At 42.8% G+C, this 22,902-nt stretch overlaps 1 protein-coding gene across 8 annotated transcripts in view; it reads left to right on the top strand.

The window, feature by feature from the left end:
* Positions 1–22,902, top strand: part of LOC309493628 (complement C3-like) — a 528,795-nt gene that overhangs the window by 399,299 nt on the left and 106,594 nt on the right. For 6 of the 8 annotated variants that reach the window (XM_082162768.1, XM_082162766.1, XM_082162769.1 and 3 more), the window contains 7 exons: positions 11,016–11,111; positions 11,221–11,377; positions 11,712–11,875; positions 13,383–13,541; positions 13,759–13,818; positions 13,902–13,992; positions 14,390–14,435. In XM_082162768.1, the coding sequence (XP_082018894.1) occupies positions 11,016–11,111; positions 11,221–11,377; positions 11,712–11,875; positions 13,383–13,541; positions 13,759–13,818; positions 13,902–13,992; positions 14,390–14,435 (773 nt within the window). The remainder of the gene's footprint in view (positions 1–11,015; positions 11,112–11,220; positions 11,378–11,711; positions 11,876–13,382; positions 13,542–13,758; positions 13,819–13,901; positions 13,993–14,389; positions 14,436–22,902) is intronic. The other 2 variants (XM_082162771.1, XR_014204025.1) reach the window with 2 other exon arrangements.

Here is a 22,902-nt window from a genome sequence, read left to right on the forward strand (position 1 = left end):
CGAAGCATACATCATCTCCTTTATCGATATGATTGGTTTTATGACTATCCAATTGCGCCCAGAGGAATTTGAGCTACGTCGGTTGGTGACGCCCCTTTGGAAATGATTTGTCTACATAGCTTCCCCAGACCCTTCACTCAGTTTAACTGAGAAGGGTCTGGTTTTAACCAGGCTAACTGACAGTGTAATCTAAGCGTTAATAGTAATTAACATGCAAAGGAACTGCCCATGACGGTATAGAATGAGAGAGAAAACAAATGAAAATGGGAAATAAACCATAAAACAGAGTAAATAAATAAAGTAAAATAAAGGAATAAAAATAAATGAGAAAAATAAAATAATACAAAAGTAAAGAAAAATAGAATGGCTGATCTAATTGGTAACTGGTTTACTTTAACTTTGAAGGTCAAGATTTCCTATTACACAATTGAAGAGCTATTGCCAATGTAATGCTTATTGGTGATTACGATTTAGATTTAACTCTAGTTAATTGTAGATTCGTCACAAATTAAATACTTCTGAGTCAATATTAGTAGTCCTTATAGGTCACAGAGTGTCAAAATGATTAATGACTTTGACCTTTGACCTTTTGACAGGTTGAACTTCCGTTGACCTTTATGATTGATGGGTTGAACTTCCCGAATGGGGTCATGGGATTAACCTTTGCCCTATCGATCATGTGGTATGACAGTTAGTTTTGCCCTATGACCTAGCTAGCCCTAAATCATACTTTTGAAGGATAGTTTTGACCTATTTTAACAGAACAGATGTTTTGACGGCCGGCCGGTGTCATGTTCTAGTTCTGTGTGTGTGTGTGTGTGTCATGTGTGTGTGAGTGTGGTGTCACAGGCACCCCCAACCATCACGCTCCCTCCCACCCTCGCATTCCAGAGCATCGGGCACTGACAGCTGAACATGTGCTGTTCGGACACTGTTAAGTGTATGTCACACAAAATATCTCATTGATCCAATTGTTTTAGATGAATAAAAGAATATAAAATAATTATCTTACATAAAACATTCTATCCTTTAAAAATGTATAAATTAAAATAATTAAACTAAGGTTGAAATAAATGAACTATCCAGTGAAACCAATTATTTTAGTTTTAGATGAATAAAAGAATATAAAAGAATTATCTTACATAAAATATTCTGTTCTTTAAAAGTGTATAAACTAAAATAAAATATCTTGCTAAAAGTTGAAATAAATGAACTATCCACTGAAACCAATTGTTTTAGCTGAATACAAAAAAATATCTTACATTATTTTAAAGAGAGTTGAAGTATATCCTACCATGGATGTCCACAAAAAATGCAATGTATGAAACGGGTTAAAAATTGTTTTACACAACTGGTTTACTGAATTCATATAGTCATTCCTGAATGACCTCACACCGTCTCAAAACATAGGGAGCCGCGCGTGTCTGTGTGTGTGTGTGTGTGTGTGTGTGTGTGTGTGTGTGTGTCTATGCGCGCGTCCTCTTCCTGCGAGCTCTGCCCCCCCCTCCTTACAGTGTAACTGTCAAGTGAATCTCACACTAACAAAAGCTGAAAAACATTCTGTTCTTTTAAAAGTATATAAAAAAATCTACTGAAACCAATTATTTCAGTTTTAGATGAATAAAAAATCATCGTACATGTTTATAGAGAGTTGAAGAAGCTCTTAACACATCAATGTCCATACGAATGGGTCACAAAAATAATTAAACTAAAGTTGAAAAAATATTCTGTTCTTTTTAAAAGTATATAATCAAATACTTATAAAATCTACCGAACCAAGCATTTCAGTTTTAGATAAACAAAACTGTCTCAAAACATAGCGCCTCTAATGTATGTGTGTCAAAAAGTAAAGGAGCCGCGTGTCTGTGTGTGTGTGTGTGTGTGTGTGTGTGTGTGTGTGTGTCTGTGTGTCTATGCGCGCGTCCTCTTCCTGCGAGCTCTGACATATGAAACCCCACACCACATTCCTGAGCACGGTGAAAGTGATAATAATGTTTTATATTTCACACAATAATATAAAATAAATATCTTACTAAAAAAATCTACTGAAACCAATTATTTTAGTTTTAGATGAATAAATAAAATTCATCTTACATGTTTAGAAACTTACAACTCTTGAACTTACATGTTCAAGAAGGTCTTAAGAGAGTTAACATAAATCACAGTGTGTTTCTCTCCTACACCAGTGTCTCAGAGGAGTGTATTCAGTGATGGGATGAGACATTGTGAATGTTGTGTTGAATTTACTTCAAAGTAAAATCTTAAAAGTTTCAATGATATCTTTTAAAAATAAAAGATGTTTTAAATAAATGATTAAAAGTCTTAATAAAAACTTAAAGTATATTTTTTTATCATGGGTATGTAAAATAATTTGAAGCGTCACAACCCAGTCAACATGTTGACCTCACAGTGATCTCTCCATATGTTCACAATCTGAGTTCACAGTGATGTAAAAGTGTAACCTCATATTATGGCCACAATGTGAGTCACCCCAGCTAGAAATGTCATTGGACGTGTACTCCAACATCACTCAGACATAAAATTGTGGTTGCAAATTAAAATTGGGTTGACGTCTTAACCATTTGATGTCAGGCTCCAACGTCATTAAACAACTCCACAAACAGCATTACCAGCTTCACTTATTACTAACCAGATTTACTTCTGTCATATGTGTACAAAAGTCCTTATTGAGATTAACAGAGGTTTAGATGTTGATGATTTATTGAAATTAATAGTTTGGTTTGATGGCACCATTATGGTGATCAGTATTTGCTTTAGTTGGGCTTTTTGACTTGGTGTTTAATGTTGGATTTTCTGTGGCTGCTGAAACTGTTATGGCAAGAACAGCAAGAGAAAATTTGATCAGATGAAGTCAGCTACTTCATGATGATGACAGTGATATAATCATCATGTAATGCACTGATCAGCTGATTTCTACTAGACAGTCATATGTGTTATTAATTTCAAAATTCATTATAGTAACGTTTCTACAGCAAGACATCCAACCATCCAACCATGTTTAAATAAAAAAACTTAAACAATTTGGACTACTTCTGAATCAGCATATGAATCTCAATAATGGTGACTTGCTTTATGCCGCAATGCATTCTGGGAGCCACTGATGAGTTTTGTATGATGCACCCAGAATGCATTGCACCATGAAGTATGTCACCGTTAATGAGACTCACGCACTGATTCTTGAAGTTTGTGTTTGTCTCAATGAATGGGTTTAAAAATTACTACACAGAGATTTTTTGTAATTATATTTAATACTCTAGATTTCCTGGCTACTGGATCTCATGTTATAGAAATCCTGGATTAATGTGATCACATAAAATTAATACCAGAGACTAGTACCCAGGTGATCTCAGACCACAACATTATGATAATATCTTTATTACCAACAAGTAGCCATAATACATTATTACATTTTCTCTTGCTATAACAAACACTTATAACAGCCAGAGAAAAACTAACAACAGATAGTCAAGGCCAAAGAGCCCAACTAAAGCAAACACTGACCTCCACAATGGTGACCAAACCAAACTATCACTTTCAAACAAACTCTTTTAAGAGGTTCAGTCCTGTGTCTGCTGGGAAACTTCCCGCTAAAACTTTAGAATGTTAGGGGATAATGTTCTATCAATGTTATCACTAAACATGTTTAAAATGTTTTTAGAGAGTGTTATCCTTCCTTTTAGGAGAACATTCTGGTAACAAAAATAAAATGAGCTACAGAAAACATTACAAGACCATAACATAATGCCCTCAAAACAGTCATAGACCAATAACATTTCTAGCTGGGATGAGCTCATATTGTGGCCATAGTTTGAGCACACAGTGAGAGCGCTGTGAGGTTACACTTTTAGATCACCGTGAACTCAGATTGCTGACGGTGTGACCACATGGTGACATCACCATGAGATCAACGTGTTGACTGGGAAGTCATCTCACGCCTGTGAAATGTTCAATAATTTCTTAAGTTGTATCTGTGAGAAAATGACAACAACATAGGTCTATCTTCAGAGAGAGCAACCATGAGAACGTTTAAGAGACCGTCCCACTGATAGGCTGCTTATAAGGTCCTTCCGATCAGCGCTGCGAAAGAAGTTACTTGACCCTAAGCTTCAGGATATCCGGTGACAGGCCGAGCCTCTGTGCATCGTGTCAGAGCGTATGTCATGTTAGTCTGCTAACGCCTTTCCATACTAAATTCATTTCATAACCTTAAAAGTTTACATTAGATATTTTTAAATTAAAAGACTGTTTAAATCTTTAGAACAGAAAAAAAGAGAAACACAAGAACTACTGACTTTGAACCATTATTGCACTTATTATTTTACCAGTTTGACTTTATTTCTGTCATACATCTACACACGGTCTTATTTAGATTTAACAGAAGTTTAGATGGTAATGTTTAATTGACTGTTTCGTTTCATGTCACCGGTATGGTGGTCAGTGGTTGCTTTAGTTGGGCTCTTGACCCTTTACTATTTAACATTAGTATTTCTCTGGCTGCTCCAACTCTGTGTTTATAGAGCATATGTGTTGTGGCAAGAGAAACTATGATTTGGGCTGTGTTTCCTGAAAACATTGCAAGCCTAATTTGATTGTATAGACCATTTGTTGCAGTTGGTCTGTGATCAAGTTAGGCTTATGATGCTATTGGAACTGCAGCCCTGGTTATGATTTGATGATGAAATTACTAGTGACCTGCTTTACTAATGGCACCCATCATTATAAACTGATTATCTAAATATTCTATTATTTTTTCACTACAGTAGTTACTTTCGGCAATGTTTAAAGGTCTGAAGAATTTTAAATCACACAGAGACATCAAGAATCTACATATGAATCTCAACAATGGTGACAATCAAACAAATGCTTAATGTTGCAGTGCATGATGGGAGCCACCAATCAGAACGCATCAATGGCTGACATCATGCATTGCAGCGTGAATGAATTATGCAGCTGAATTGTCCTGTAATTTTAATAGTTTTTCCTGTTTGCTTTTATTTTGCTATTGTTTTGTTCTGACTTTAGTAGCTTGTTTTGTGATGTTCAGAGTTGATCTGTTTGTCACTAGTTTGTTTATTGTCACCATTGTTGAGATTCATATGCTGATTCTTGATATCTGTGTGTTTTAACAAAATAACTTCTTTGCTCAAAGTATTTTCAAAAATTTTCATATTGCTGTTGGATCTCAGAGCTACAATTAACAATACTAAAACAAGACATTAAGCATATAGTCAAAAATTTTGACTCTGAATGACATCAGTGAATCAGGTCACTACATGATGATAATGTCATTATCATCAAAACATATTGTGAGCAGATCATGTTTTCTCTTGCAGTAACAAATGTGCTTTATAAACACAGAGTTGTAGCAACCAGAGAAAAACTAATATTAAAAAATGAAAAGGGTCAAGAGCCCAACTAAAGCAACCACTGACCACCATAATGGTGACCTGAAAAGAAAAATTCCATAAAACATTACCGTCTAAACTTCTGTTGAATCTCGAGAACTTTTGTCGATGTATGACAGAAATAAAGTCAAACTGGTAATAATAAGTGCAACAATGTGTAATGACTCGAAGTCAGTTGTAGTTCTTGTGTTTCTCTTTTTTCTGTTATTGTTTTTTCTCTTTCCGTCAATGATTCTGCTTATTAACATCAGGTGTCACCACTAATGGCCAATCATCACTTAATTAATCACTTAATTATTGCATTAACTTCAACACTGCTTCAGTGTTAACTTAATTATCTCATTAGCTTCAACACTGCTTCAGTGTTAATTTTTAACACTCTGTAGTGTGGACACATATGTAGGGTGACCATACGTCCTGTTTAACCAGGACATATCTGGCCAGGATTTCGAGATCGCCCAAAATGCCCGGGATTCGGCTTTTGCTTTCTACAGTCACCATTCATTATGTTTACATTATTACATTATTTGACACTGACACGTACGTGCCAGCTTTGCAGGTCATCCATTCTGCTTCACACGGATCCCGATCGAGACAAAAACACAGGAATTTTCTTAGCAATGCTAGAACGCACATCAACCGATCACTTGTTTAGCGTTCATGTAAACACTACATTTAGATTCACCAATCGGAATTAATTCAGTCCTACTGAATCAAAAGGTGTGCATTTAAACAAAAAGAATGGCGACGAGAAAGCAAAAGCCGTATCCCGGATATTTTGGGCGATCTCGAAATCCCGGCCGGACATGTCCTGGAATATGGTCACCCTACACATATGTACACTGAGGAGTGTTAATTTAACACTGGGGATTTTGCTGTGTAGTCGGTGTGTATTTGCCAGAGTTATTTCCTGTGTTTTTACAACTGAGTGTTTGGACGAACACTGAAACATATTGTTAACTTGTTTATTAAACTAGTCCAGTGACGTTTGAACATTTGGATGGTTTAATTAGACATCATGAATCTACATAGACAAGCTCTTATTGAGAATTAACTGAGGTTTAGATGTTGTTTCATTGAATGTTTTATTTGAAGTCACCAGAATCATGATTAATGGCTCCGAGTATATAAAACGAGCCAATGGCAATGAAATGCCATGGGTCTGCGGAATTTGCATAGCGTAACTCCGCCCTACCCTGGGGGTATATAAGGAAGTGCGCTAGCAACATGCAGATATGTCTTCGCTGAGGAGCCGAGACTGAACTCAGGCGTTCCAGCGGTACAGCGGAAGTGGCGGGGAGACGTAACGTCTCCGTTCCCTACTCAGGGAACGAGGGTTACATACGTAACCGAGACGTTCCCTTTCGTAGTCACTCCGAGTTACGTCGGATGACGACGAAATGGGGTTCCCAGTGTAATCACGCCACCTCTCGACTGTCATCCAGTGCCCTGCGTAAGTCTGAGCTCCCTGTCGTGAGACTGGCACGGACGAAGGACTCCTACTTAACACAGGAATACCAAGGTACACTGGGAAGCATATCCCAGTGGAATATACAAATATGCCAAGCCCGAAGGGGGGGACTTGGAATACACATATGACCGCGAAGGGCTGCATATGGAGAATCACTGGGGTGTCCAGCCGCAGGTGGAATATTTCAACCCCAGAGGTGGCAAAGTGGCTTGCCAAGGGAAAGACACATGCTCAGAGAGGCTTACAGTGGAAATACACATGTGGGGGTCGCCCGGAGGGGGAACCATGCACATGGAGGCACCTAGCCAAGCGCGAAAGCTGCCAGTGGCAGAACTCTGGCGTTGACGTCGTCAGTGCTGGAGGAGACTCAGGGCTTATTAGGCTCACCTGAGGAGAATATTGCACGTATCCCGTCCGTGGAGAGGAATGGCAAGCAAGCGAAGACACCTGAGCAGAATCTAGTACCGGCTAGTTGAAGCGAGTACATGAGAAGAAACTGTCTCCACTCGGAGATTGTAGAATCTCGCGAATATGTTAGGTGTCGCCCAGCCTGCAGCTCTGCAGATGTCTGTTAGCGAGGCGCCATGCGCTAGAGCCCAAGAGGATGCCACACTCCGAGTGGAGTGGGCCGTCACACCAAGGGAGCATGGTCGACCTTGCTGCTGGTAAGCCAAAGCAATGGCGTCCACTATCCAGTGAGACAACCTTTGCTTGGAGAGAGCCTTTCCCTTCAGCTTCCCACCATGACAGACAAAGAGCTGGTCTGAGGTCCTGAAACACTGCATTCTGTCAACGTAAGCACGGAGGGCGCGTACTGGACAGAGCAGTGCCAAGGCTGGGTCTGCCTCCTACAAGGGCAGCGCTTTGAAGGTTCACCACCTGGTCTCGAAAGGGTGTGGTGGGAACCTTGGGCACATATCCAGGCCGGGGTCTCAGGATCACGTGAGAGTTAGCCGGTCCGAATTCCAGGCACGCTTCTTCAACCGAAAATGCCTGCAGGTCCCCTACCCTCTTGATGGAGGCCAATGCAACCAGGAGCGCTGTCTTCATAGACAGGAACTTAAGCTCCACTGATTGCAGAGGCTCAAAGGGAGCACTCTGCAGGGCAGTTAAAACCACTGAGAGGTCCCAAGAGGGTACGAGGGGAGGACGAGGAGGATTCAGTCTCCTTGCTCCCCTCAGGAACCTGACGATCAGGTCGTGCTTCCCCAAGGACTTACCATCAACTGCGTCGTGATGTGCGGCAATGGCGGCAACATACACTTTCAGGGTGGAGGGAGACAGCCTTCGCTCCAACCCTTCTTGCAGGAAGGAAAGCACGACACTGATGGGGCAATTCGTGGGTTCTAGATGTTTAGAAGAACACCAGTTGACGAAGAGGTTCCACTTCAACGCATAGGCATGTCTCGTGGATGATGCTCTAGCGGAAGTGATGGTAGCCACCACCGCTGGTGGTAGGGTACTCAAACCTACCTCGTCCCATCCAGGAGCCACACGTGGAGGTTCCAAAGATCGGGACGAGGGTGCCATAAGGTGCCCCGTCCCTGAGAAAGCAGGTCCTTCCTCAGAGGGATAGGCCAGGGAGGTGCTGTCGCGAGGAGTACTAGTTCTGGGAACCAGGTGCGGTTGTGCCAATACGGGGCAACCAAAATTACCTGCTCCTCGTCCTCCCTGATCTTGCGCAAAGTCTGCGCAAGAAGGCTCACTGGGGGAAACGCATACTTGCGGAGGCCCCGTGGCCAGCTGTGCGCCAGTGCATCCGTGCCGAGCGTGCCCTCGGTCAGGGAATAAAATCCACCGGATTTCTTCGGTACAATGAAGTAGGGGCTGTAGAAGCCGGACTTCATTTCGGCTGGAGGGACAGTCTCGATCGCACCCTTCGCCAGTAGGGTGGCGACCTCCGCTCTCATGACAGGGGCATTGCCACCGACCATAGTGAAGCGAACTCCCCTGAAGCGGGGAGGAGACCACGCGAACTGAATCGCGTAGCCGAGCCTGATGGTCCTCGCGACCCAGCGAGACAGGCCGGGAAGCTCTAACCAGGCTCCCAGGGACTGTACCAGCGGGGTCATGCGGACCACAGACGTACCCTCGGTGGTGCAGCGAGGCGGAATGACCGGCCCAGGCGAGGGTGGCATAGCGGCCCGGTGCGGGGGCACGGTCATTAGCCGCGTCCTGCCAGAGGAGGCCAGGGGAGGACCAGCGTCCCACGAGGGTGTGCTCTGGCAGGGGTCTGGCGACAGAGGGGGACGAGAGTGGCGAGGCTCGTAAGCGGCGCGCACCGTCATCCGAGAACTCTGTGTGCTCAGAGATGGGGAAGTGAGTTCTTTCTTTAACCACATTAGGGTGCTGCCCGTCGTGGGACGAGCAGCGGGAGTGGGACAACCAAGGATTCTCCCCCAGCCCTCCATCGAGGGAAGGAGCGGCCCTGCTACCGTCTCCTGGAAAGAACTCGAAACCATCTCTGAGCAGTCCGTCTCAGGAGCGCCGCTTAGCCTGGCGTTTAGCGCGGGGCGGGAGAGGGCTGTGGCGCCTTCCTGCGGCTTCCTCCACGACGCGGCCCGGGAGCAGCTGGCTGCTGGGGCCGATCGGGAGGGGCAGGAGCCGCAGGAGGGCGCCCTCGGCGGCGAGCGGACTGAGGCACCTGTGCCGACGACTGAGCAGCCGAAGCAGCAGGCCGCCGGGGCAGGACGTGTTTTAAAGCCTCAGTCTGCTTCTGGGCAGTCGAGAACTGCTGGGCAAAGTCCTCGACTGCACCGCCGAAGAGGCCAGCCTGGAATATGGGGGTGTCGAGGAACTGGGTCCGCGCGGCCTCCCGCATACCAGCCAGGTTGAGCCACAGGTGTCGCTCCTGGACCACACAAGTGGACATCACCTGACCCAGCGAGCGTGCGGTCACCTTCGTCGCTCGGAGAGCGAGGTCAGTGGCGGCACGCAACTCATCAAAGAGTGCTGGGTCAGACCTCCCCTCGTGCATGTCACGTAACATCTGGGCCTGGTAGACCTGCAGAGTCGCCATGGCATGCAGTGAGGAGGCCGCCAGCCCCGCAGCTCTATAGGCCTTCCCCACGAGAGTGGAGGAGAACCTACAGGCCTTGGAGGGGTGCTTAGGATCGCCACGGGACGAAGCACTCTGAGGACACAGTTGCATCGCAACAGATCGCTCGACCCGTGGAATCCCAGTGTACCCTTTGGCGGCCGCCTGATCGAGAGGAGGCAAGGCGGAGGAGGTCGCCGATCGATCACGGGAAGACAATGGTGCCTTCCAGGACCTCGTGACCTCCTCATGCACATCCGGGAAGAAAGGCATTGGGGTTGGGCGCCGACGGGGGTCAGCGGCCGCACCCAAAAACCAATCGTCCAGCCGCGAGCGCACTGGACCAGGTGGCGGGGACCACTCAAGTCCAATGGCCGCGGCTGCCCGGGAAAGCATGGCCGTCAGCTCGGGATCAGACTCGGACAATGCTGGGACACCCGAGGGTGGCAGCACAGCCCGAATCGTCACTTCCCAAGGACTCCTGCCCACCTTGAGATGCAGCGATCGACATCACATCTTCCTCTGGAGCGCTGAATGAGACCTGCGGCAAGTCAGTGGACTGTACTGCAGGCTCATTTGGAACACTCACGGGTTGCACAGTGCTAGAGGGAGGTGTGGAGCGTGGAACAGTCGGCGCTTTGTTCCACACCGTAACCCTCAGGTCACCCTGGCCGCCAGCCGAAGTACCAGCTCTCGTGGAGCTCGTAGATCGGGGTGCGGATGAGGGGACTCTACCACAAAGGTCATTGAGTCTCGACCGCAACCGTGCGATGGGCATGTCCCCGCAATGGGAACATGACTCATCCACAAACGCTGTCTTAGCCTCCGAGTGTCATCTTTGAGCGCTGTTAATTCACAGCATATTCCTGTTGGATACTTTCTTGAAAACGACCCAGAATGCATTGTTTTCTACGATATATTACTGTTTTAATGGAAAATTGTGTGATACTGTCAGAATTTGGCCCCTTTTTTCCAGTAAGGGTTAACAGTGTAGTAAAAAGAGCTACATTTGCTGATTTATTATGAAAACACATGTTTGTTTTGTTGTTGTGGTATTCTTTTTATTTGTGCTTTATTCCAGGGTGGTGTACAAGGATTAGATGCTGATGCCTCTCTGACGGCCTTTGTTGTGATTGCCATGCAAGAGGGCAGAGAGATATGTGCTGGATCAGTTGATGTAACTACAGCTCTTCCACTGTTTTGTTCATTAAAAACATAAAAAATGAGCTGTTGCTTTTTTTCAACTCTTCCTCTTGTTTTTAACATTGTACATTGCACTTTTATAGACTCTGAATGAAAGTATCAGGAGGGCTGTTGCATTCTTAGAAGGTCGACTTCCACAACTGACCAATCCTTATGCTGTTGCGTTGACGTCCTACGCCATGGCCAATGCTGAAAAACTCAATAAAGAGATCTTGATGAAACATTCCAAAAAGGGAAAAGGTCAGTCACACCAACACGTCAACAAAATGTGTTGTGCTTCATATAACATTGAACAATAAAATAAACCAGAGTGGAAATTATGAAAGAATTAAGTAAGTTTTGTGGTGTAGTCATAGCTGCTTTTAACAGTAACCGTAATGGAATGAACAGAGTGGGAACAGCAACACAAACAGTTCATAAATAAGCCAAAGCATCAATCCCGATGGTACTTGATCAGCAATACTGGAAAAAAGTTGAGCAACAGATTTCCCTTCACACTCCAGTTTCATCTCCACACCTGTTTTTTTTATTTTTTTATTTATTTTTATCCCTGCATGTTTTGTGTTCCAATCAGCCGGTAGGTCCTGGACTTTCCCTCAACGGCATTATTACTCTCTAGAGGCGACGGCCTATGCTGTGCTGGCACTTGTGAAGGACAAAGACTTTGATAAAGCAGGAGAGGCAGTGCACTGGCTGCGTTCACAACAGTCTCATTATGGTGGATATGGCACCACACAGGTACACTAACATCTCCTCATCTGACTTTAGCTTGAGTTGACAATAGCCAGAGGTGGAAAGTCTGCACAGCAAAAACTCCAGTGTTAAATGAACTCTCTTGGGAGTTTATATGGCTCCAGACTCAAGAGTGTTAAAGTGTTAAAATATGACTGTTAAATTAACACTCAAGATTGTTAAAGTTAATGAGCTAATTAAGTGATTGACTGAGTGATGATTGAGCATTATTGAAGACACCTGATGTTGACAAGCAGAATCACTGAAGGAGAAAACAATCACAATTGTAGTCACCATTATGGAGACCAGTGTTTGGTTTAGTTGGGCAGTTGACCTTTAAATGTTTAACTTTATATTTTGTTTAGCTGCTGTAACTGAGTTATAACAGCCAGATGAACAAAGAGAAAAGGTGAATATGTGGTGTTGGTTATATTTTAACATAATCATCATTTGACCTGAATCACTGAACTCATTTAGAGCCTAATCTCTGAATTAAATGTAGGCCTATATTGGTCATTACAGCATCACAGTGATTCTACAGAATAAGATCCAGATTTTTCAATATAATCCAAATGATTTCTTAAAAGTTGTTCTGATATGAAAAAAAATCTTTCTTTAAGGCACACACAAACATCAAGATTCAGTTTATGAATCTCACCAATGGTGACTAAAAGAATATTCAATTAGGAAAAGGAAATTCCTAAGACAATTCAGATCATAATTTATTCATAATAAATCAAAATGACCCTAATCAAACACACCTAAACCAGCTAATCAATGTCTTCAGGATTACTAGAAAGCTACAGACAGGAGAGTTGATCAGGGTTGGAGCTAAACTCTGCAGGACAGTGGCCCTCCTGGACAGCATTTGCCCATCCCTGTCCTAGAGTTTCTTCTAATGAGCTGATGAGTTGAATCATGTGTGTTTGATTAGGGAGACAAAGAAAACGTGCAGTGTTGTGGGTCCTTCAGGAGCAGGGTTGGGAAACACTGTTTTAAGGGAATGACGTTTAGCAGTGACTATATAGCAGATGAGTCTGCCCTTATTTCGTGAAGTTGAATGCCATTGGTCAGTGCACTGGCGTGATTCTAAAAGGCTTCAGGATTTCTCGGAGAAGGACCTTCCCCCCATAGCATCAGCTGCTGATGCAATGTTGAGTGAACCAAACTCGAAAGGGAACAAACAAAACAAGTCCTACAAATTAATAAAATAACATATTATACAGACACATAATATTAAACTGTATTGGTTGATTTCTTAATTACATTTATTCAATTACACTTTTAATAAAACATCAGCATGTTTTTTTGCATGTTTGGGGTTTTGTTTCACTTACACTGTTCTGACCAGCAGGCGTCACAAGAGTGTGGTGTTTCGAGTGCTTTGAAACAGTAAATAATTTTGCAAAGCAATTTAATTTATTCAAAGTTTCTAAAAGCTTTGTTTCTCCAATCAATACAATTTAGTCACAGTCTGGAGCTCTGTCTTTGAATGCTTTTCTGTGCTTTCCAGGCGACCATCATGGTGTTCCAGGCCGTGGCAGAGTATCACACACAGGTGAAGGACCGACAAAACTTCAATCTGGATGTGAAGCTGTCCGTGGCAGGAAGAAGCAGACCTGTCGAATGGACCATTAAAAGAGACAATGTGCATCGTACATGGTCAGACAAGGTGAGGAGAAACTCATCAAGATTGTTCAAATGGTTCCTGCTCAATTTTTCAATAGATTTTTGTTGTATTATGGGAGATTTTTTTGTATGGCATACATCATTTTTAATTGTCTACGTCAAATTAATTGTCGAAGTGTTGTGTTTGATCAGTGAAACCTTCAGGTATCTCTACTATCATGGGTTTGATTATTCTGATAACATCTGTGTTCACTCAACAGGTGGAGATCAACAAGGACTTCAATGTGACGGCTAAAGGAACTGGAACAGCCACTCTCTCAGTGAGTGTTCATGAGCGTTTATACGGTCAACAGCAAGATTAAAGTGTTTGACCATCTAATATGAGACGTGCTGCTCTTTTCAGGTTCTGACGCTGTACTACGCCAGACCTGTTGAGAAGAAGTCTGACTGTACAATCTTTAATCTGACTGTTATGATGGAAAAAAACTCTGAAAGTAAGATTGACAAAGATGTATTTTTTAGCACTTTCTATACATTAGGGTTTTTTCACACTGTGCTTAACCCTGGGTTATCGTCACTCTAACCCTGTTAAGGAACGTTTGACACTTGTAACTAAAACTAACCTACAATGACATTAGAAGTGGGTTAACAGTGCTTTCTACATGGATCATGAAACATTAGATATGATAACACAGGATTATGTTTACCAAGGGGCTAGACTGACCCAGGGTTCACTAGTTCAAGTGTGAAAAACCCTATTTAGAGCTAAAAACCTACGAAATACCTTTATGTATTACATCTTCATTTTTATGAATTTTAATTGTATATTTCATTTAGAAAGGGAAGACTCGACTTGAACTAAAACCACCAAAAACTTTTGTTTCCCTTTAGCAAAACCAGGATTCATTGCAAGTTACAACTTCAGTATGGATTTCTTGTATGTGAATAAATACCTTCATTTATTTTTGTCAAGAAACCATTTTAGTGTTTATTAATCAGAATGTGCACATTTAGGCTGTTTTCACACTTTGTTTACATCGTTTGAGGCAGAGTTCAATCCTGCCCCACTTTTCCAGCATTGAATGTTTGAACTTTTGCTTCATGAACGTGAGTACAGGGACAGCTACCCAGCTAACAGATTTTTGTTACAAGATAACAAAATTACATTATCCATTATCCAAAATAATCAGTGTTGGTTCTTGGAACGTAAAAGGAACGTTCTTGACGTTTGAGGAATGTGTTTAAAACGGTATGATGTTCCTCAAATGTTCTTTCAACTTAATTTTGATTAACAATTCAACATTCCAAGAACATAAAAAATGTTCAGTTTCCTGAATGTTAGTAGAATGTTATTTAAAGGTTAGTGTGATGTTCCTGAAACATTCTTTCAATCATTCAAACACCTGCAGTGAACAAGCACTGAAAGAAAGAGAAATAAGAACACAAACTACAACAGCCTTAGATGAAATCAACTGAAGATAAAAGACATTAAATCGTCTCGGTTACGTATGGTAACCCTCGTTCCCTGAGTAGGGAACGGAGACATCTCGTCGGAGGAGTTTTCAACGAATTGGGATCACGCTAGGGAGACCAACTGTCTTCGAGTGAAATAAAACGAGCCAATGAACATTGGCATGCAAGATTTGCATTCCGCGGCCCGCCTACCAGCGCGGGTATAAAGCGGAAGCAAGCGCATACACAAACGCTTTTCGCTGAGGAGCCAAACGGTGTCCAGCCCTCCGCGAAGGTACAGCAGCATGGCGACGGGACGAGACGTCTCCGTTCCCTACTCAGGGAACGAGGGTTACCATACGTAACCGAGACGTTCCCTTTCGTTCGGGAACTCCTACGTCTCGTCGGAGGAGTTTCCAACGAATTGGGATCCCTAATAAAACGCCATGGTGCTGGCCCCTTCCAGCGCCCTACCTAAGCTTCAGCAGCAGTTTCTTGAAATTTACTCCTATATGTGGAAGCTTAGCCGGGAAGAGTCACACTGCTGTTCCGCAAGACCCGCTCAGTGGACATTGGATAACACTGGGAAAGCGTGCCCAAGATGTAGAAGGGAACGCTGCGGAGCCCAAGCCTACCCGAAGGGAGGCACTAGGAATACACGTGCACTAGCCCGTAGGGTAGTGAACACATGGCAGTCTCTGAGGTAGTCCCAGCCCGGAGGGTGGGAGCGTACTCAGCAGAGACGACAGACAGAGTCTGTCAAGGGGAAGACACTGGCTAACCCGGAGGGTAACCTAACGTGGAAAGACACCTATGGGGTCGCCGTAGGGACCACTACATAGACCCAGCCTGAACTCAGCTCAACAGAGAGGAACAGGCCTGGCGACCGGCGATCCGCCTCGCCTGTCACCGGAGGGGGAGACGGAGGAACTCACGAGGTTAGCCGTTTGTTGGGTAACCAACGGAGCAGAATAACGCACGTATCTGGCCCCTGGGGCGAGAATGGCGTAGCAAGCCGACACTAACCTAATTCCTCGCGCTACTGGCCGAGGTGAGTACACGGGAGGAAACAGGTTCTACACGAAGGCTATAAAACCTAGCGAACGTGTTAGGTGTCGCCCAGCCCGCAGCTCTACAAATATCTGTCAGCGAGGCGCCTTGAGCCAAAGCCCAGGAGGAGGCAACACTCCTAGTAGAGTGTGCCCTCAACCTAGGTGGACAAGGCACGTCCTGGGACTCATAAGCCCGGACGATAGCATCCACTAGCCAGTGGGCTAACCTCTGCTTGGAGACAGCCTTCCCCTTCTGCTGGCCTCCGTAACAGACAAAGAGCTGGTCTGAGGTCCTAAAGCTTTGAGTCCTGTCAATGTAACAGCGCAGAGCGCGAACAGGACTGAGCAAAGCCAGGGCTGGGTCTGCCTCCTCCGGGGGCAGCGCTTGCAGGTTCACTACCTGATCTCTAAACGGAGTGGTAGGAACCTTGGGCACATATCCGGGCCGGGGTCTCAGAACAACGTGCGAGAAGTCCGGCGCGAACTCTAGGCACGATTCGTCGACCTAAAATGCCTGCAGGTCCCCTACCCTCTTGATGGATGCCAAAGCGAGCAGGAGAGCTGTCTTCATTGACAGAATATTTAAATCGACTGCATGCAAGGGCTCAAAAGTTAAACCTCTGTAAATTCTCAATAAAAAACTTTTGTAGACGTCTGACAGAAATAAAGTCAGTCTGGTTAGTAATAAGTGAAGCTGGTAATGCTGTTTGTGGAGTTGTTTAATCCTCCTCTGCTGAGATCTTCACAGATTTAATGTATTTTATCTAGTTGTAATTTGTGTTCTTATTTCTCTTTCTTTTAGTGCTTTTTCACAGCAGGTGTTTGAATGATTGAAATAATGTTTCAGAAACATTACACTAACTTTTAAATAACATTCTACTAACATTCAGGAAACTGAAAATGTTATATGCTTGGAATGTTGAATTGTTATTCAAAATTAAGTTGAAAGAATGTTTAAGGAACATTATACCTTTTAAAACACATTCCTCTAACATCAAGAAAACTGGACATTTTTAAAGTTCCCAGAACCAACACTGAATATTTGTAGAACGTACTTGTAACAAAACTCTGTTAGCTGGGTAGATAATGACTCCAGTTTCAATGTGTTCTGATGCTGATGCAACTTGTTCTTCAAAGAAAGTTTATTCAGAGACGACCAGCAATGACATCAAACGGACTCGGGTTTGCACCAAAAGCTCTAGGGCCCTATTTTAACAATCCAAGCTCATGGTTAAAAGCGCACGACGCAAGTGCAATCAGGAGGTGTCCGAATCCACTTTTGGTAGTTTAACGACGGGAAAAATGGTCGGTGCTCCCGGTGCATGGTCTAGAAGGGTTTTCTCTATGAGTAATGGGTGTGTTTTGGCCGTAACGTGCAAAAAATCAATTACAGTCTCATCTCTCATTCTCTTTAAAAGACAGCTGCGCATGCCATGGCAGATTCGCTATTTACATGACGGAATTTGCAAGCGGAAAAAGTTAATGCTTCTCTAGCGAAGAAACGGATCTGCTCGTGCGCGAGATTAAGATGTGCAAGCAGACCTTCTAAGGATCAGTTTGTGTGCTGCTGCCGTCCCTGTGTGTGTAATAAGCAGAGTGTATGGGCGTTGATGACCTGCCTATAGGGCAAAATTTTGAAACAAATCTGATCGATTGCTCCTGTCTGCCTCGTTGCCTTGCCTGCTGTGAGTGTGTTTGTTTGCTTCGGTGCTGTAAGCTCCGTCTTAGCCTTGTATTTCTTTGTTTTGAACCATCATTTACTACCATTTCTAGTTGTTTATACTACTACATTTTACCCAACATCTCAGATTAAACTGACATCGCTAGCTCTTGTTATTAGTACTACTAGCACAAAACGCTAGTAATTCGCTAGCCTGTTGCGCCACCCGTGCGCTCAGGTATTTTTATTTATTTATTTTTCTCTCGCGCGCCCGCGCCTTTGAGTTCATAAAAGCTCAGGTGAGTAAGAATCACTCAACAAACACGGTGAGTAATGTCTTGTCCTGTTATTGTCACCTGCACTTCATGTCACATGTTTAGCATAGCCTTCTCTGTCGACAATATAGGATTTATATGTGATAAATGTAAGGAGACAGTTAGGTTGACAGAGAAGATTTCAGAATTAGAAACACGCATCCAAACTTTAATTGAGGATAGTAAGAGTGCTAGAGCTTCAGATGTTTTGGATGTGCATAGCATAGTGAACACTTTACATGAGTCGGTTCCGGCTGAAGTAGAGCCTGTGCAGCCGGGCAAATGGGTGACAGTGAGGGATCGCTCTAGTCGCGGATCTAAAAACCACTCTTCCGTTCCGATTACCATAACAAATCGATTTGCCCCGCTCAGTGAAACACCCACTGAGAATGATTGTGCCCTAGTTATTGGCGATTCTATTACACGGAACGTGAAAATAGAGACACCAACCACCATAGTCACATGTTTGCCGGGAGCCAGAGCGCCTGACATCAAAGCAAATTTAAAAGTGCTGGCTAATGCTAATCGTAAATTCTCTAAGATCATTATTCATGTCGGCACTAATGATGTTCGACTCCGCCAGTCGGAGATCACCAAAATTAATATTAAAGAGGTGTGTGAACTTGCAAGTACGATGTCAAGGACTGTAATTTGCTCTGGCCCCCTTCCTGTTCGCAGGAGTGATGAGATAGTTAGTAGATTGTGTTCGCTTAACGGTTGGCTGTCTCGGTGGTGTCCGCAACATAATATAGAATTCATAGACAATTGGAAAAGCTTTTGGGGCAAACCTGACCTGTTGAAAAGAGATGGTATTCATCCCTCCTGGGATGGTGCTGCTCTTCTCTCTAGTAATATGGCTCATAGTCTTAGAGCTCAAACATGACAATCTGGGGCTCAGGTCAGGAAGCAGACAGACTGGCTAAAAAGACCGTCTGCTAGCGGCCTCGCGTCACCCAGGTCAGATAAATCACATCACATAGAGCCTCTTTCACCTAGCTATCATCATATAGAGACTGTGTCTGTTCCCCGAATTTGGAAATCCAAAAAACGTTTTAACCCATCTAAGGTTAAAAATTTAATTGATGTTCAACAAATAAAAAACAGCTATAATACAGATGAGCAAATGCTAAAGCTTGGGTTGCTGAATATTCGATCGCTTACTTCAAAAGCACTCATTGTTAATGATATGATTTCAGATAATAACCTAGATGTGCTGTGTTTGACAGAAACCTGGCTAAAACCAAACGATTACATTACTTTAAATGAATCAACCCCGCAAGATTACTGTTATAAACATGAGCCTCGTCTGAAACGCAAAGGAGGAGGTGTTGCTGTAATTTATAGTAATAGCTTCAAAACCACTAAGAAATCAAGTTTTAAATATAATTCTTTTGAAGCATTGGTGCTTAATGTAAAAATATATAGTGTAAACGATAAATCACGTTTGAGATTTGTGCTGGCTACTGTATACAGGCCACCAGGGCACCATACAGACTTTATCAAAGAATTTGCTGACTTTCTATCAGAATTAATATTGACTGCAGATAAAGTACTAATTGTTGGTGATTTTAATATACACATCGATAATGAAAAAGATGCATTGGGATTGGCATTTAAAGACATTGTAAATTCAATTGGAGTTAGACAACACGTGTCAGGACCTACTCATCGTCGTAATCATACTCTAGATCTAATATTATCACACGGAATAAATGTTGATGCCGTTGAAATTCTGCAGCAGAGCGATGACATCTCAGATCATTATCTAGTCTCGTGTAAATTACATTTAGCCAAGGCTTCAAAGCCGACTCCGTGTTTCAAATATGTGAGACCTATCACTTCTGCTACTAAAGATTGCTTTATTAATAATCTTCCTGATCAGTTTCATCATCTCAGCATCCCGGATAGCTTAGAAGAACTTGATATTGCAACAGAAACTTTTAACTCTCTCTTTTCCAGCACTTTAGACACAGTTGCTCCGTTGCGCTTAAAGAAGATTAAAGAAAATAGTCCAACGCCGTGGTACAACGAGCACACTCGGGCCCTTAAGAGAGCAGCCAGAAAAATGGAGCGCAACTGGAAGAAAACGAAACTAGAGGTATTTCGCATTTCATGGAAAGAGAGCTCGATTACTTACAGAGAGGCTTTAAAAGCTGCTAGATCTGCTTATTTTTCAACCCTATTAGAAGAAAATAAACATAATCCTAGGTATTTATTTGAAACGGTGGCTAAACTAACGAAAAATAAATCTTCAAGCCCAGAAGTTTCCAAGCAACACAGCAGTAATGACTTTATGAACTTCTTCACTTATAAGATTGATAATATCAGGGACAAAATTATAACTATGCAACCGTCTACTACAGTATCGCATCAGGCAGTGCATTGTAGCCTCCCTGAGGAAAAATTTGATTCGTTCGTTGCTATAGGAGAGGAAGAATTTACTAAACTCATTAAATCATCTAAATCGACAACATGTATGTTAGACCCTATACCGACTAAGCTACTGAAAGAGATGCTTCCAGAGGTCATAGATCCTCTTCTTAATATCATTAATTCATCTTTGTCTCTAGGATACGTACCAAAAAACTTTAAGCTGGCTATGATTAAACCGCTTGTTAAAAAAACGCAACTTGATCCTACAGAATTAGTCAATTACAGGCCGATCTCTAATCTACCTTTTCTGTCAAAGATATTAGAAAAGGCAGTATCCTCACAACTGTGTTCCTTTCTTGAAAGAAATGATATCTGCGAGGATTTCCAGTCAGGATTTAGACCTTACCATAGTACCGAGACTGCTCTCGTTAGAGTCACAAATGATTTGCTCTTATCATCCGATCGTGGTTGTATCTCGCTATTAGTGTTACTCGATCTTAGTGCTGCATTTGACACCATTGACCACAACGTTCTTTTAAATAGATTAGAACATTATGTTGGCATTACGGGAAATGCACTAGCATGGTTTAAATCATACTTATCTGACCGTTATCAGTTTGTAGCAGTAAATGATGAGATGTCTCATCGATCACAAGTTCAGTATGGCGTACCACAAGGCTCAGTACTAGGACCGCTGCTGTTCACTCTGTACATGCTACCCTTAGGAGATATCATTAGGAAACATGGAATTAGTTTTCACTGTTATGCTGATGATACTCAGCTGTATATTTCTTCAAAACCTAACGAAACTAATCAATTCACAAAATTAACGGAATGCATAGCAGATATAAAAAATTGGATGACTCGTAATTTCCTACTTCTAAATTCTGAAAAAACAGAGTTTCTAATTATTGGACAAAAAACGTCCTCACGTAATAACCTAGAATACTGTCTAACACTCGATGGCTGCTCTGTTAAGTCTTCGTCGTCGGTTAGGAACCTGGGTGTGCTCTTTGATACCAATCTTTCATTTGAAAGTCACGTGTCTAGTATCTGTAAAACTGCATTTTTCCATCTTAAAAATATATCTAAATTACGCTATATGCTCTCATTGACAAATGCGGAACAATTAGTTCATGCGTTCATGACCTCAAGGCTAGATTATTGTAATGCTCTACTGGGTGGTTGCCCTGCACGTTTAATAAACAAACTACAGCTGGTTCAAAACGCAGCAGCTCGAGTTCTTACCAGAACCAGGAAGTATGACCATATTAGCCCAGTTCTGTCAAAACTGCATTGGCTCCCTATTAAACATCGCATAAATTTTAAAATATTGCTGATTACTTACAAAGCACTAAATGGTTTAGCTCCGCAGTACTTGAGCGAGCTCTTAACGCATTATAGTCCTTCACGTCTATTGCGATCTCAAAATTCCGGCCAGTTGATAATACCGAGAATATCAAAATCGACTGCTGGCGGTAGATCCTTTTCCTATTTAGCACCAAAACTCTGGAACAGTCTTCCTACCATTGTCAGGGAAGCAGACACACTCTGTCAATTCAAAGCCAGATTAAAGACACATCTCTTTGACCTAGCATTCACATAATACATTATAGACTTCTATAATTTAATGTTAGGCTGCATAGATTAGGTCAGCCGGAACCGGGAACACTTCCCATAAATCATGATGTACTCGTTACATCATGAGAAGAATGGCATCTACGCTAATTTTAGTGTCTGTGTTTATCCCGAGGTTTTCCTGCAGCCTGCCGGATCCGGGCCGTATCCAGATCTGACGAAGGACCTTCGCCTGGACCCGATGACAACGCAGTGCTGAAGTGCCAACTAGTCTGTCCCTATGGAGGATCCCTCTACCACTCTACAGATAAGGCGTTGTCGGGAAAATTCGTTTCGCGTTCCTACCCCTAAGCGACAAAATAAAATAAAATTCTTTATCAAAATTTATAAGGAAAGACAAGTACTTTTACTTTGGCTTTTAGGCTTGGCTTGTAGGGAAAATCCAAACCTGCGTAATTTCAAATGCACATAACTATAGAACCCATTCTAAATGCGCATGTGAACGCCATCAGCGTTTCTCACAGGTTCGCGTTTAAAGTCTGTGTAGAGGGAATGGTGTCGTCTTAGCGGCCCCTAATTTAAAAACAAATGATCGTTGCGACGGAAGCAAATCAATCAAAACTAACTTTAGATGGAAAATAACTTAACTCTGCTATAAAGCCAAAACAATCTCTGTTACCTTAAATTATACGCTTATCTCTGTGAAGCTGCTTTGAAACAATCTACGTTGTTAAAAGCGCTATATAAATGAAGATGACTTGACTTGACTTGACATTATACCGCGCTCTTTAAATAACAAAAAATTGCTCCATTGACTAGGTTTTTGTTGGTCAATGGCACAGTCTATTTCAGTTGCCTCGATATAGCAACACACCATCAATGCGCCTGAACACACCTCGTTTTCAGACAAGAAGCCCATGGCCGCACAGATGGGTGCAAATGCATTTGCTGTTTAAACAACGTGGCACAGGACGT

The sequence above is a fragment of the Leuciscus leuciscus genome (assembly GCF_965113295.1).
Source record: "Leuciscus leuciscus genome assembly, chromosome: 3".
Lineage (NCBI taxonomy): Eukaryota > Metazoa > Chordata > Actinopteri > Cypriniformes > Leuciscidae > Leuciscus > Leuciscus leuciscus.